This window comes from Lepus europaeus, chromosome 2 (genome assembly GCF_033115175.1).
Source record: "Lepus europaeus isolate LE1 chromosome 2, mLepTim1.pri, whole genome shotgun sequence".
NCBI lineage: Eukaryota > Metazoa > Chordata > Mammalia > Lagomorpha > Leporidae > Lepus > Lepus europaeus.
In genome coordinates this window covers 126,729,327-126,743,752 of record NC_084828.1, presented here as the reverse complement: position 1 = coordinate 126,743,752, position 14,426 = coordinate 126,729,327, and the positions used below count along the sequence as shown (strand labels likewise).

General features: G+C 37.5%; 1 protein-coding gene across 1 annotated transcript in view; it reads right to left on the bottom strand.

Moving 5' to 3' along the window:
* The window catches only part of DHX36 (DEAH-box helicase 36), a 46,721-nt gene that overhangs the window by 9,626 nt on the left and 22,669 nt on the right, over nt 1-14,426 (bottom strand). Inside the window, exons 10-20 of the mRNA XM_062212801.1 lie at nt 14,224-14,364; nt 13,873-13,975; nt 12,348-12,435; nt 11,776-11,831; nt 10,298-10,362; nt 9,434-9,577; nt 7,464-7,581; nt 6,824-6,922; nt 3,837-4,010; nt 3,613-3,699; nt 2,621-2,704 (exon numbers count right to left, since the gene is read on the bottom strand). Of these exons, the coding sequence (XP_062068785.1) occupies nt 2,621-2,704; nt 3,613-3,699; nt 3,837-4,010; nt 6,824-6,922; nt 7,464-7,581; nt 9,434-9,577; nt 10,298-10,362; nt 11,776-11,831; nt 12,348-12,435; nt 13,873-13,975; nt 14,224-14,364 (1,159 nt within the window). The remainder of the gene's footprint in view (nt 1-2,620; nt 2,705-3,612; nt 3,700-3,836; nt 4,011-6,823; nt 6,923-7,463; nt 7,582-9,433; nt 9,578-10,297; nt 10,363-11,775; nt 11,832-12,347; nt 12,436-13,872; nt 13,976-14,223; nt 14,365-14,426) is intronic.

Sequence of the window (14,426 nt, the reverse complement as noted above, 5' to 3'; positions counted from 1 at the left end):
TATTTCTAAGATTTGTTAATTTAATTTGAAAGTTTTTTTTATCTATCTATGGGTTCACCCACTATGCCACAGCACCAGCCCTTTAAACAATTTCAATGTATACCACTAGCTGATCTGACATGTTCTTTCCATTCTCCAAGTCTTCACTTTGATTCATTTTATTTCTAAGATTAGTTAATTTAATTTGAAAGAGTTTTTTTATCTATCTATCTATCTATTTATCTATCTATTGAGACACACACACACACACACACAGACAGGTCATTCATCTGCTGGTTCACTACTCAAGTGGTTGCAATGGCCAGAGCTGAGCCAGGAGCTTCATCCATTTATTCCAAGTGTGTAGCAGGGCCCAAGCACTTGGACAATCCTCTGCTGCTTTTCTCAGGCCATCAGTAAGGAACTGGATCAAAAGTGGGGCAGCGGGGACACAAACCAGTGCCCATATGGGATGCCAGCATCACAGGTGGTGGCTTCACAGGAGAAGTCACAATGCAGGCCCCTGATTCATCTCTTAATAGGCACCTGGCTGTTCCACTTCCAATGCAGTTCCCTGCTAAAGCACTTGAAAAAGCAGTGGATATGACCCAAGTGCTTCAGTCCCTGCACTCAAATGGGAGAGTGGGATGATTTTCTGGCTTCGGCCTGACCTAGCCCTGGCCATTGCTGCCATTTGGGGAGTGAACAAGATGGCAAGTTCTGTCATTCCGCCTTTCAAATAAGTAAATAAATTTTTAAAGAAAATAGGCAGCTATTTCATTGTCACTGAGTCTTTCAGGAGTTCATGGGTAGACTATTTCTTAATTATTTTTTGAAAAATTTGTATTTTATTTATTTGAAAGAAAGTGGGGGACAGAGAGAAAGACAAACACACATGCACAAAGAGTGCTCCAAACAACTGGTTCACTCCCAAAACACCTATAATGGTTGAGTCCAGGCCACCCAGAAGCCAATCCAGATCTTTCAAGTGGGTTACAGGAATGCAGTTACTTCAATCATTGGACTTGTTGCCTACCAGGGTGCATAATAGCAGTAAACTGGAATTGGACACATAGACAGAACTTGAACCCACATACTCTGATATAGTGAGTGTCCCAACTGGTGTCTTAACAGCTATGAAAAACGCTTCAGCCGGCGCCACGGCTCACTAGCCTAATCCTCTGCCTTGCGGCGCCGGCACACCGGGTTCTAGTCCCGGTCGGGGTGCCGGTTCTGTCCCAGCTGCCCCTCTTCCAGGCCAGCTCTCTGCTGTGGCCCGGGAGTACAGCAGAGGATGGCCCAAGTGCTTGGGCCCTGTACCCCATGGGAGACCAGGATAGGCACCTGGCTCCTGCCATCGGATCAGCGCGGTGCGCTGGCTGCAGCGTGCCAGCCGCGGCGGCCATTGGAGGGTGAACCAACGGCAAAGGAAGACCTTTCTATCTGTCTCTCTCTCACTGTCCACTCTGCCTGTCAAAAAAAAAAAAAAAAAAAAAAAAAAAAAAAAAAAAAAAAAAAAACGCCTGACCTTTGACTGCTTTCTTCAAAGTCTGCCCTTTGTCTTTATATGTAATATCTTGATTGGACATAATATTCTCACATAACACTTAGACTCAGCCATCTTTTCACACTTATGGTTCATTTCATTATTTCTATTTCAGAGAAATGGTCTTGTACAAACATGTGAATACATGTGTTTTCTATATAGAGATACCTACTGGATCAGTCCTGTCACCTTGTCTGTAAGCTTTTTACTTACTGCTTTTTGTTTTTTTCAAATGGATACAGCTGAATATCTCAAGCCTTTCTTGGCAGCAATGATTTTCTGGCCTTCAATTTTGTTTGCTTAGTTCAGCAGTCTTACACTAACAGTTTGTTTTCTTACCTTTGTTGTACTGAATTTATATTCTTAATAAGTTAGTCAATTCTTTAAAACAGCAGTATAGTGTTTTCCATCAAAATACACTGTGTTCCATTTTTTTTCTTCCTTGGTTATGGTTCTTTTGGAGTTATTATGCCCCCTTTTTTTTCATTTTCCTAACAATAGGGCACTTTTGATCTGCCATGCTGGATTTTTGATTCTTGTTAAACGTTCATTGACAGGGCTCATGCTATGTGGTTGGAGTGTATGAGGATTGGGAAAAGGCAAGGATAGTCCTATTACCAAAGGTCACTTCTCAAGTTCAGTGTAGTCTAAAATCTGATCTGCACATCCCATATTTGTTTACTTTCTTCTGTTTTATACACACTGTCAGGTGGTGTTTTCACCTCACTAAGTCAGAAGAGTTAAACAAACCAACACCTCCTACTTTTCAATTTTAGGAATATTAATGAAAATTCTCAAGTTGAATAATCAAATTGGCAAGAGGGTAGGGACAGATAAAACAATTAATCCTTCCTGTGCTTTGCTATTATACTCTAGAACCCTGTTATTTTCATCAGAATTATTTTTTCTTTATGCATATTACATCTTTGCTTGATTTCTAGCAGTTGCTTTACTAATGATTTTCCCTATTTTGTATATAATACAAATAGATGTAATCTATACATTTAACTTCTTGCTACAGAGATAACTCTACTGAATGCCTACATACAGTCTCTAATCTAGCATATATAAATACTGCATCATATTCATCATTACCTGCAGTGTATTTGAAGACAGAAAATATTCCCAGCAATAGTCCTTTTCATATCTGAAACCACGTCGTCTAGCTTCTTCCCAGCCCTGTGGAGCAAAGAAAGGAAATTTATTTGTATTGTTCCCCAAAGTGATGCTTGCTACTAGTTTGCTTTTATTTAGTAATAATCTTCTGAGACTTCATATTTTTGTAAACTAAATTTATAAACAACAACAAAAAAAAAACTTTCACGATCATTGTCTTTAAGCAATAACCATCAATGAAGCTCCAGGTCTTTATAGAAATATGCAGAAGTTGTAGAGTGATAGTTGTATATTCTATACAAAATACCATCATGATATATACAATGTGCTAATCAAAACAAGCACTGCTAAAAAATCGTCAATGCTATTATTTATATTTAACTTCATATTTTCTTTTATCTAGACAAAGAAATACGGAAAAAAGGCTGAATAAGCTCAAAGAAAAAAATACTTTTCCCATGATATGCAGTACAAAACTGAATCTATAGCTATAGTAAAGAGATATTGGCAGTATAAGCCAAATTACATTTGAATTTTGCAAAGACAGAGGATAAATGTTTACACCTGGGTAAGTTTGGCTTTGGGGAACAGAAAATGTCCCTCTGATCTGAATTGTGTACATGACTATGATACTCTAACAAAATATTAACTCTGAATAAAGGTATTTGTTAATGAACACTGTCATGAATGCCTATAAGACAAAATTACAAAGGACTAATATAAAATATAACAACTGTTCTTTTGTCAATTCTCCCAAAAACACATTTTTTCCAAAAGGGTAATGAGCCATTACAAGTTTAAAATGAATTTTTAAGTCTTTCAAATGTCAGCCTAATTTGAAACATTCTCAACACCTTATTCCTAATATCTATTCTAACACAGAGTTTAAAAGGTTAAATATGTTCCTGCCTCATTATCAGCTTTTCACCTGAATTAATTTGTTACAATATCAACCAAGATTTTTTTTATACCTCAAATGCATTCACAACTGTCAGGTGGTCACTTCTAGTTTCTTTTGCCAATTCCTTTCTTCTTGCATCTGCAATCTTTTCTTTTCCCTTAAATAATAAAGGCAATTTAATTTTCTGTGATGTTAGAAAATGGCTTTCTAACTAAAAAATATGAAAAATGTACCTAACCAACAACTACTTTCTGTCTCTAAAAATGTCTCACTTTTTATTTGTATCTTTCTTACCAACGGGATGACAAAGGGATCTTTGAAGCTGAGACTAGCAGCAATAGTGAGTACTGGGTCTAAGCAACAGAAGAGAGCTCCAAAAAGAATCATCTTCCCAATATGTGGCTCAACTGGTAATCGTGCTAAGTGGACTCCAAGAGGGGTCAATTCTTCTTGTTTATCCAAAGCATTCTATAAAGGAAGAGTTTATGTTTAAATGACACATTGTAAGCCATTAGAAGCTTATTAACTCACAACCTGGCTTTACTATAAACGTTAGGAGAGAAATAGAAACGAACTAGCAAAAATTCAGTGAAAATGGGGGGGTGGTGATATTGTGACCCAAAGCGAGTTAAGCCAGTGTGTGGGAAGCCCTCATCCCATATCAGAGTTCAGGTTTGAGTCCCAGATATTCTGTTTTTGATCCAGCTCCCTGCTAATGAATCCTGGGAGGAAGCACAAAATGGCTTGAGTGCTCGGGCCCTTGCTGCCCCCAAGGAAAACCTAGAGTGAGTTTGGTCTCTTGGCTTCAGCCTGGCCCAGCCCTGGCTGTTGTGGACATTTGGGAAGTGAACCATTCCCTCCTTTCCTCCTCCCTACCCTGCTCCATCACCCTGCCTTTAAAGAAACTTTTTTTTTTTTTGGACAGGCCAAGTTAGTGAGAGAGAGACAGAGAGAAAGTCTTCCTTTTTCCTTTGGTTCACCCCCCAAGTGGCCGCTACGGCCGGGGTGTTGCGGCAGGTGTGCTGTGCTGATCTGAAGCCAGGAACCAGGTGCTTCCTCCTGGTATCCCATGTGGATGCAGGGCCCAAGCACTTGGGCCGTCCTCCACTACCTTCCCGGGCCACAGCAGAGAGTTGGCCTAGAAGAGGAGCAACTGGGACAGAATCTGGTGCCCCACCCGGGACTAGAACCCAGGGTGCCGGCGCCGCAGGCGGAGGATTAGCCTAGTGAGCCGTGGCGCCGGCCTAAAGAAAGTTTTTTTTTTTTTTTTTTTTTGACAGGCAGAGTGGACAGTGAGAGAGAGAGAGAGACAGAGAGAAAGGTCTTCCTTTGCCATTGGTTCACCCTCTAATGGCCGCCGCGGTAGCGCGCTGCGGCCGGCGCACCGCGCTGTTCCAATGGCAGGAGCCAGGTGCTTATCCTGGTCTCCCATGGGGTGCAGAGCCCAAACACTTGGGCCATCCTCCACTGCACTCCCTGGCCACAGCAGAGAGCTGGCCTGGAAGAGGGGCAACCGGGACAGGATCGGTGCCCCGAAGAAACAGTTTTTAAAAAATTTTAAGAGTTGTGTAAAAAACGAGAGAAGACACCTGCACACTTGGGATAAGCAATGCATTAACTCCCAGAGTCTAGAAGAGATAAAGGACTATCTAGAACTCTGAAAAATAGGAGTGACTTCTGCTCTGATTCCCTAGGTAATCTGGTTCACCTACTCTGCTGAAGACATATAGAAAAATTGCTTGAAGACACCAAGAAGTTAACAATTATGCATAGACTTTGGAAAAGGACAAACATTCAGGAACATGAGCCCAAAGATCAGGGTCACTCTTCCTGTAGCAGCAACATAAATCCTCTCTGGAGGAAGTTATCACCCTCCCAGCATCCCAATATTTACCTAAAAGAATTTTATAAATAGAATTTCAAGTACACAAAATAACTAGATATACCAGAAGGTATAAGGCAGCAACAGAAATTGTAGGTGTCCCATCCAACACAGATTCCTACCAAATATTTAGAAAGGAAACTATCTTCAATCTTAGGAAAATTCTTTTAGAAAATAGAGATGGAGGAAAAAAAAATCCTAGTACCTCCTAGCATAAACTTGACACCTAATTCACAAGCACATTTGAAGAAAAGAAAACTACTAAAAAAACTTTTACTTAACAAAAACAAAGCTAATAGTAGAGTCCTGGCAGCTCTATTAATGCAATAAATTTTTACTTAACATGTGAAAAAAATGTAATTCAATGGCATAGGCTCATCAGAAGCAGAAAGGGTATCTGACTAAACTGATCATTTATATATACATAAAAAAAAAAAAAACTTAGCAAACTAAGAACACTTCCTCAACCTAGTAAGATCTTCTACTAAAAAATATTCAAAATCATTATCCTTAATGAATTGCTGACAGTTTTCCCTTTGAGACATGAGCAAGACAGCAAAGCACAACACTGCTATGCCACTCTGCTCCCCACTGTACTAGGGGCCCTAGAGAACTGGAAAGAAACAAATAAATTTTAACTATTTAAGATGTGACTGTGAATGCAAGAGAAAAAAAATCTGTATTTTGTTATTAGGATAAGTAGGATTTACTGTATTAATGTAAGGACAGTACTCAAACTAATTTCACTCCTGCAAATCAGATTCTCAGGAAAATGAAGAATTTTAAAGATAGATTCAAGTCCCAAAATACCACTAACCTAAAAATAAATCTTTTAAAATTAAGATGTGAGGCTGGCGCTGTGGCACAGCAGGTAAAGCCATCACCTGCAGTACCGACATCCTATATGGGAGCCGGTTCAAGTCCTGATTGCTTTATTTCCGATCCAGTTCTCGGCTATGGCCTGGGAAAGCAGTGGAAGATGGCCCAAGTCCTCAGGCCCCTGTACTTGCGTCAGAGACCCAAAAGAAGCTCCTGGCTCCTGAATTGCCTAGTTCCAGCCATTGTGGCTTACTGGAGTGAACCAGTGGATTGAAGACCCCCCCTGCCATGTAACTTTGCCTTTCAAATAAATAATTTTTAAAAATTAAGATGCATAAAACTCCTCAAGAGAAAATTCTTCAACACTGAGATTTAATATATCTAAATAAATAAATGGATTATGTTCCTGTTTGCCCCAAATCGATTTACAGAATCCTGAAATCTCAATCAGAATTTCAAAATTCTAAAACGTATTTGAAAATACAAAGCATTAAGAAAGACCAAGACACTCTCAAAAAATGAAAGGAGAGTGATTTGTTCTACCTGCCAGCAAAATTTATTAGAAAAGACTCAAATTTACCAGTTCCATCAGGTGTCTTATGGAAAGCAACACTGCCTCATTTGATGGCGGATCCATTAACCTACTCAGAAAATATGCAATTCCACCTAGCCTTAAAATCTGGGAGGAAAAAAAAAAACAATTAAACAAACATTATATATTGGCATAACACATTTAGCACTTCCTTGCATAAATCACTCAAAGCATGAAAGTCATACACGATTTTTTAATTATTTTACAAAAATAAAGACTGTATTTGTGATTCTACATAAAAAGAGTTTTAAAAGCATATAAACTACTTTCCACCAGTAATTCTATTAAAAAGAAAAGTACCTAGTTAAAATCTCAACATATGACCACCAATTATCCTCAAAAAGATGCTAATTATATTAAAATATATAAGATGCTGAAAAAATAATCTGTAATTAGGATAACATCTGAAGATGTAATCAGAGTGTCTAACATTAATTGAATGCTTACTATATGCCAGAGATGGTTCTAAGAATTTTATATCAGGGAGAAGGTGGGATTCAAACATAGGCAGCCAGACTCCAGAGCAGTATATGATTAAAAACTGTTTAAGAATACACAGAAGGGAGTTAAATGTTGAATATGAGAATACCACCTCCATTTAGTTTCATAAATCTCCATTCTAACTTACCTTTATCTGTAAACAAAGTTCTTCCAAAGGAGTTCTCAAAATTTCTGGCAGCTGATAGTCATCTAGAAGACTTGCTCTAAGTCCATTATACAAATGATAACAATGACCAGGTTGAACTCTTAAAAAAAAATTATGAGTTATGAATGACCTCTAGGGCTCCAAAGGAAAAAAAAAAAGTGGGCAGCAAAGCATTTCTTCAAAGCCTTATCATAACTAATTCAAATAATTATTCTTTCACTTTTATGAGTGATATACTTCTACCTGTTTCATAAAAGCCTAAACCCTCTATCCCATGGTACATTTGTAAGAAAAAAACATAAGACTCTCTTTCTCTGCCAATAATTTGGTTACCTATTTTGGCAGTGTGCAGATTACCATGCTCAGTAACAGCATTCTACTTAGGTTAAGGTGAAGAGTTGTGAAATAAAACTTGTAAGCAACTATGCCCAAGTTGTCAAACATACCTTGTGAACATACTATGTAACAAATCCTGGCATTATGTCAACCTGCCAGTACCACTTAAGGAAAAGATTTTAAGCTCTATTTCATGAGCTCTCAAAGAGATACTGGAAACTTTTATGTTTTCAACTAGTGACATAAATGCTGTTTTTTGGACAACGATAAAGTATATAGTAATCTTAGCTATTCCTGCTATGAGTCTACAGATTCAACACTTGCTATGTAACATGCATAAGCATCTCTTCAGTAAAAAGAGTACCTATCCAGTGGACCACAAAGTATAAAGCTTTTTCTGGCTTCCAAAATAACTATCAACCTACTAAAGGAATTTATATTGAGGGGGCTAACAAGAGATTCTTTTCCTCCTAAATTAAAACAATTCCACAGTTAATCACCATAGTAGTGGGATGAAGGATTAGTTAAAATGTATTATTTCATGGGCTGATATTGTGGCATAGCAGGTAAAGCCGCTGCATGCAGTGCCGGCATCCTATATGGGCACCGGTTTGAGTCTTGGCTGCTACACTTCCTCCCATTCAGCTCTTTGCTATGCATTGGGAAACAGAAGATGGCCCAAGTGCTTGGACCCCTGCATCGCCATGGGAGACCTGGAAGAAGCTCCTGGCTTTGGATTGGCGCAGCTTCTGCCATTGCAGCCATTTGGGGAGTGAACCAGCAGATGGAAGACCTCTCTCTGTGCCTCTGCTTCTCTGTAACTCTGCCTTTCAAATAAATAAATAAATAAATCTTTAAAAAAATGTAATACTTCATTTACTGATTTCTATATTTCCCTGAGATCAAACTTAAAGCTTAGTGTGTTCACTATTTTTATATAAATGTGTTTCAACACTCATTCACCACAGTGAACACCCTCAGTAAAAACTCTCTCAATAAGTACCCAGTGGAGACAGGCAAGTCTGCTTGGGAAAACTCCATCTTGACTGGGTCCCCTTTATCAAGTTATCCTCTAATAACCAAATAGGAGTGTATACTGGCTTCGACTAAAACATGATTTTGTTTAACAGCATAAACTGAATAATCTAATAACATGCCTGGAAATCAAGTTACTCTAGGATAATCTGCAATGATTACAGCAAGTGTGTCAGAGCTTTAAGCACAAATTTAAAAGAAAGGTTGATAAAATGGTCTATTTAGCTTTCAAACACTTTTCTTGCTTATGTCAGTATTTAGACAGGACCATAAGTAAAGTGGAAGTTCTCTCCTCCCTTCAGAGAAAAGTACATCCTTCTTTGATGGCCCCTTCTTTCCACTGGGATCTCCACTCACAAAGATCCTTCAAGTATATCATTCTTTGCCACAGTGTTTTGACTTTCCATGCCTGAAATGCTCTTATGGGCTTTTTAGCCAGATCCAAATGCCTTAAGCGCTGATTCTGAGGTCAGAGTGCTGTTTGGGGCGTTCTGACAAATATTTTTAAAATACCAGCAATACAGTTTGCTGCATAAAATTTTTCTGTGATACAAAGACATCAGGCAAAGTTCCCATCTTACCTTCCAGCTCGACCCTTCCTCTGCTTGGCATTAGCTTTACTAACCCACTCAGCAGTCATTGTACTGATGTTGTTCTGAGTGTCAAAGTGCGTTTCTTTTATTTTTCCTCCATCTATCACATAAACTACATCATCTATGGTAATACTGTTCAGAAAATAGATAAAAAAAGATATTAAAAACACATCAAAAGCACTACTGGCCTACAAATACGGTTAAGTACACTTTTTTCTTAGTTCAAATTGACTTTAACAGTTCTGCATTTCTACCATACTTCCCGTTTGCACCAATGTTACAGGGATCCAGCACTTAACAGAAGGCAGTGTCAGTAGTCACAGTGGCAGCACAGTGCCAGCTCTGCAGACCATGTGCTAAACTCTCTATTGCTCATAGCTAAACTTCAGAACTTGTTTAATATTTAGCTCTGTGAGCCCCCTAGTAACATGGTTAAATATCAGCTTCTATAACACAATATGTTCTAGTCCCTGCATGATAAATTAATACCTCCAAAGGAATATGAGAAATTTTAAAGGCTGCATATTCATAAAACTACCAAACAGTACCATCTCTAACTAGAATCATGCAAAAAGATCTAAACTGATCTTCTTCCATGCCTCTTTGGAAAAGCTTTTTAAAAATCCACTTAAAAAGCTATTTCTAAAAAGGAATAATTAACTACAGGTTTAGAAAATAACCAGAAAACTATGCTTATTACCATGAGCAAGTTAAAAAAATACATTTTTAAGACATTACAAAAAATTATAAAGTATCTCATAGAGAAAAAAAAATTAAGGTATATTAGTAATTCAAAGAGCTCAAAACTTAGATAATCATCAGTAGTAGATATTTAAAACTGTATATACCCACCTAGTCTCTGCAATGTTGGTAGCAATTACTATTTTCCGAACACCAGGAGGAGTTTTTTTAAATACCTGCAAGAATAAATAAATTAATATCTAACATCCCAAAGTACACTAATATCTGGTATATTATTTTTATTAGAGGAGTAATTACTTGAGATAATGTGCATTCCTACTGCTTTGGGTTCAGTCACTGACATACATATCTAATGTGGCAGATCTACTTGTAAAGAATACATGGTTTTTGATATTACAAAATTCTCCCTTGGTAAACTAAACTAAATCTACCATGGATGTCACAATTTTATAATAAACAAGATTTTAAATAAAATATAATTATTTAAATTTATGGCATGTCTTTTAAAAAAGGAGAGTACTTTAAGAATTATATAGCCAAATCAACATGGGTAACAATACCAGCCAGTGAAGAAAATATCCATCCAATTAGAACAGATATCAGCTAGCTTCACCACTGGATAGCATGAAATCAGACTATACTAAAAAAGAAAATCTTCAGTTGCTAAATCCTACCAACAATACCATATCAAACAATGCTACCAAAGTAGAAGACAGGATATAATGCAGAAAAAAAAAAGCATGAACTTATTTCCCCTCATTTATAAAAAAATCAACAGAGAAAATATTACTTTCCTGTCCAGTCACACACACACACAAACACACACACATACACACATATATACACATATAAATTATTAGGTTAGTGTGTCAAAAATGGAAGTACTTCCACACCAGGCATCCATCCTTCTGTTCAGTCTTTGGAATTAAGAATTTGCCTTCCTCTCCTTTCTATGTACTTGGTATCTTATTCAACTAGCTGAGTCTTACTGAGGATAAACACACGAGCAAAACAAGGTCTCAATAAAATGTCTTGACATCATCTTACAGAAAGAGGAGTAGAGAAACTAGAAGGGGAAGAGAGGTAGACTTTCTGATTCGTTTTATTATCTCAGGACCTGAAAACACTGTAACCATTAAAATTATTTTGACTCTGCAAATGCAGCGCTTATTCTACAAAATCTCTACCTAACAGAGCCACTCACAAAATATAACTGGTAAATCATGAAATCTCATGCCTGTTTATATACTGAATTACTAAATCAAAATCTCAACCATCAAGTTGTAGTACGTTATAGATAATTTCTAGATTGAATTATTTTTAATGGTACTCACATATTTTTTTTCTTTTAATCAGGAAACCCAAATAAGTTATTGGTGAAACCAATTCTTTAAACTTTTCCCTAATGTTGATAAAACTAATTTGATTTGTGGATTACCCTCTGATATTCAAGATTTTGTGCAATCATTCCCTGAAGACTCATGGAAAGGCTCTCAAGGAAGTATTTTTATATGATTACTATTTGAAAATGCTCCTTAAAAAATAAAAGAAAATAAAACACACAATAAGCAGTCCTCAAAGTTTGCCTCAGTCTGAAAGACAGAAAATGAATAAATTTAACTAAATACCTGTGTCTGGTTAACTGTAGGCATCAGTGAATGTAAAGGTATAATAAGAAACTTATCTGAAATTTAAAAAGAAAATTAAAATTTTCAATAAGGATTTGCAGGGAAGATCCATCAAATATTGATGAAACAACAAATTCAGATGTGAGTCACATAATTCTGAATTTACATTACTACATATAATTTTCTGAAAATTTTTTCATACTGATGAAATCATCTTCCCTAAATTCTTGAACAGCACTCAAAAGATAAGTAATTTTTTCTAATTAAATGAGCAAAAGTTCATTAACTGCATTCCCACCACGTAATTGAAGACATGGAAGGAGAAGATCAACCAACCCTCAAATGCCAGCATTTTAAGAGTGCCAATTTATTAGGCGAATTTAGAAGAGCTTCACTATATATCTGCCACCTTCATCTGAAATTCAGAACTGAAGATCCATCTTCTGAAAAAACCCAAGCCACTGAGGTATTCTCCAAAGCAGTATTTATTAAAATCAAAGAAAATCACTCTTGTGTTATATGTGATTCAAATACCAGTCTTATAAATGAAATAAAATACATTACTATTATACCTGATTTAAACATTACTTGTGACATCAAGAGATCATGTAAAGTGCTGATATTGTCCCAGCCTGGTAGAAAGACCAGTATTGCACCATCCTATACGGAGGAGAAATAATCATTATAAATGATTAAATGAACAAAACACATTAATGGTAAAAGTGCTGTGCACACTTATGTCTTCTCTAAAATTATACTAGTGCATGAAAATTGTAGCTAATATTTAAAATACAAACTGACATTTTAAAAAGTAAGATTTATAACCGAGATGTTTCATTTCTTTAGTCTTTTTTTATTTTATTATTATTATTTTTTTTTTTTTGATAGGCAGAGAGGACAGTGAGAGAGAGACAGAGAGAAAGGTCTTCCTTTGCCGTTGGTTCACCCTCCAATGGCCGCTGCACGCGCTGCAGCCAGTGCACCGCGCTGATCTGAAGGCAGGAGCCAGGTGCTTCTCCCGGTCTCCCACTGGGTGCAGGGCCCAAGCACTTGGGCCATCCTCCACTGCACTCCCTGGCCACAGCAGAGAGCTGGACTGGAAGAGGGGCAACCGAGCCAGAATCCGGCGCCCCGACCGGGACTAGAACCTGGTGTGCCGGCGCCACAAGGCGGAGGATTAGCCAATTGAGCCGCGGCGCCGGCTAAGTCTTTTTTTATAAATAGGTCAAATGCCTACATTTTTTTGCTATTTTGAGAGTCTTATTTCCAGGATGAAAAGCAGCTTCTTTCACAGTTTAATTTATTATTATTTTTTTCATTTTCAATTATCTTTATATACAGAAGATCAATTTAGTATACACTAAGTAAAGATTTCAACAGACTGCACCCACACAGACATACAAAGTATAGAGTACTGTTTGAGTAGTAGTTATGCCATTAATTCACATAGTACAACACATTAAGGACAGAGATCCTACAGGGGAGTAAGTGCACAGTAACTCTTGTTGTTGATTTAACAATTGACACTCTTATTTATGGCGTCAGTAGTTACCCGAGGCTCTTGTCATGAGCTGCCAAGGCTATGGAAGTCTCTTGAGTTCGCCAACTCTGATCTTATGTAGACAAGGCCATAGTCAAAGTGGAAGTTCTCTCCTCCCTTCAGAGAAAGGTACCTCCTTCTTTGATGACCCGTTCTTTCCGTTGGGATCTCACTCACAGAGATCTTTCATTTTTTTTTTTAAAAGATTTATTTATTTATTTGAAAAACTTAGAGAGACAAAGAGAGAGACAGATCTTTCAACCACTGGTTCATTCCCCAGATGGCCAAAACAACCAAGGCTGGGACAGGCCAAAGCCAGAAGAGCTTCATATGGATCTCCCATGTGGGTGGCAGGGGTCCAAACACTTAGGTCACCTTTTGCAGCTTTCCCCAGGCCATTAGCAGGGAGGTAGATTGGAATTGGAGCAGCTGGGATACAAACCAGTGCCCAAATGGGACAGTGGCTTCACAGGTGGCAGCTTTATCTGCTATGCCACAACACTGACCTCATAGTCTAATTTTTAAAAAGCATTTCCAAAAATCAGAACAAACCTTACCTCTTCTTCCAAAACAATGTATCGGATAAGGGCAGCAATCAAATTCAAATCAACTTTATCATCATCCATCATTTCCAAGACATCAACAGTACTTGCAGAATACCTATCAAAGTTAAACAGAACTCGCTATAAAAACTCACTCGATCTGCAAAAGGAGCAAAACAATTTCTGAGAAGAAGAGAATTACTAGAGTAATAAATAGTGTTAAAAATATCAAATCAGTATATGGTATTTAGCTGGAATGAGATTGACAATGCCCTCCTTTAAGTATGCACAAATTTAAGTAGACAATCCTGACTTGTTTTAGCCATTCAGCCAGCATGTTCTCACCTTCCAACAAAATATGCTTACCTTCTTCGCAATTCCCTTACATAATCTGGCCAGCGTTCTTTATAGATTGCTTCTTTTTCTTCTTTTTCTTGTCTGTTTACATGCCCTTGCATAAAACCCCTCTTAAACTGGGATCTGTGTTCCTTTTGTTCTGGAACATATCTAAAATAAAGATATTCTTAAATATCTTCACTTGTTTGACACTCTGGTTTCAGCCAATAACT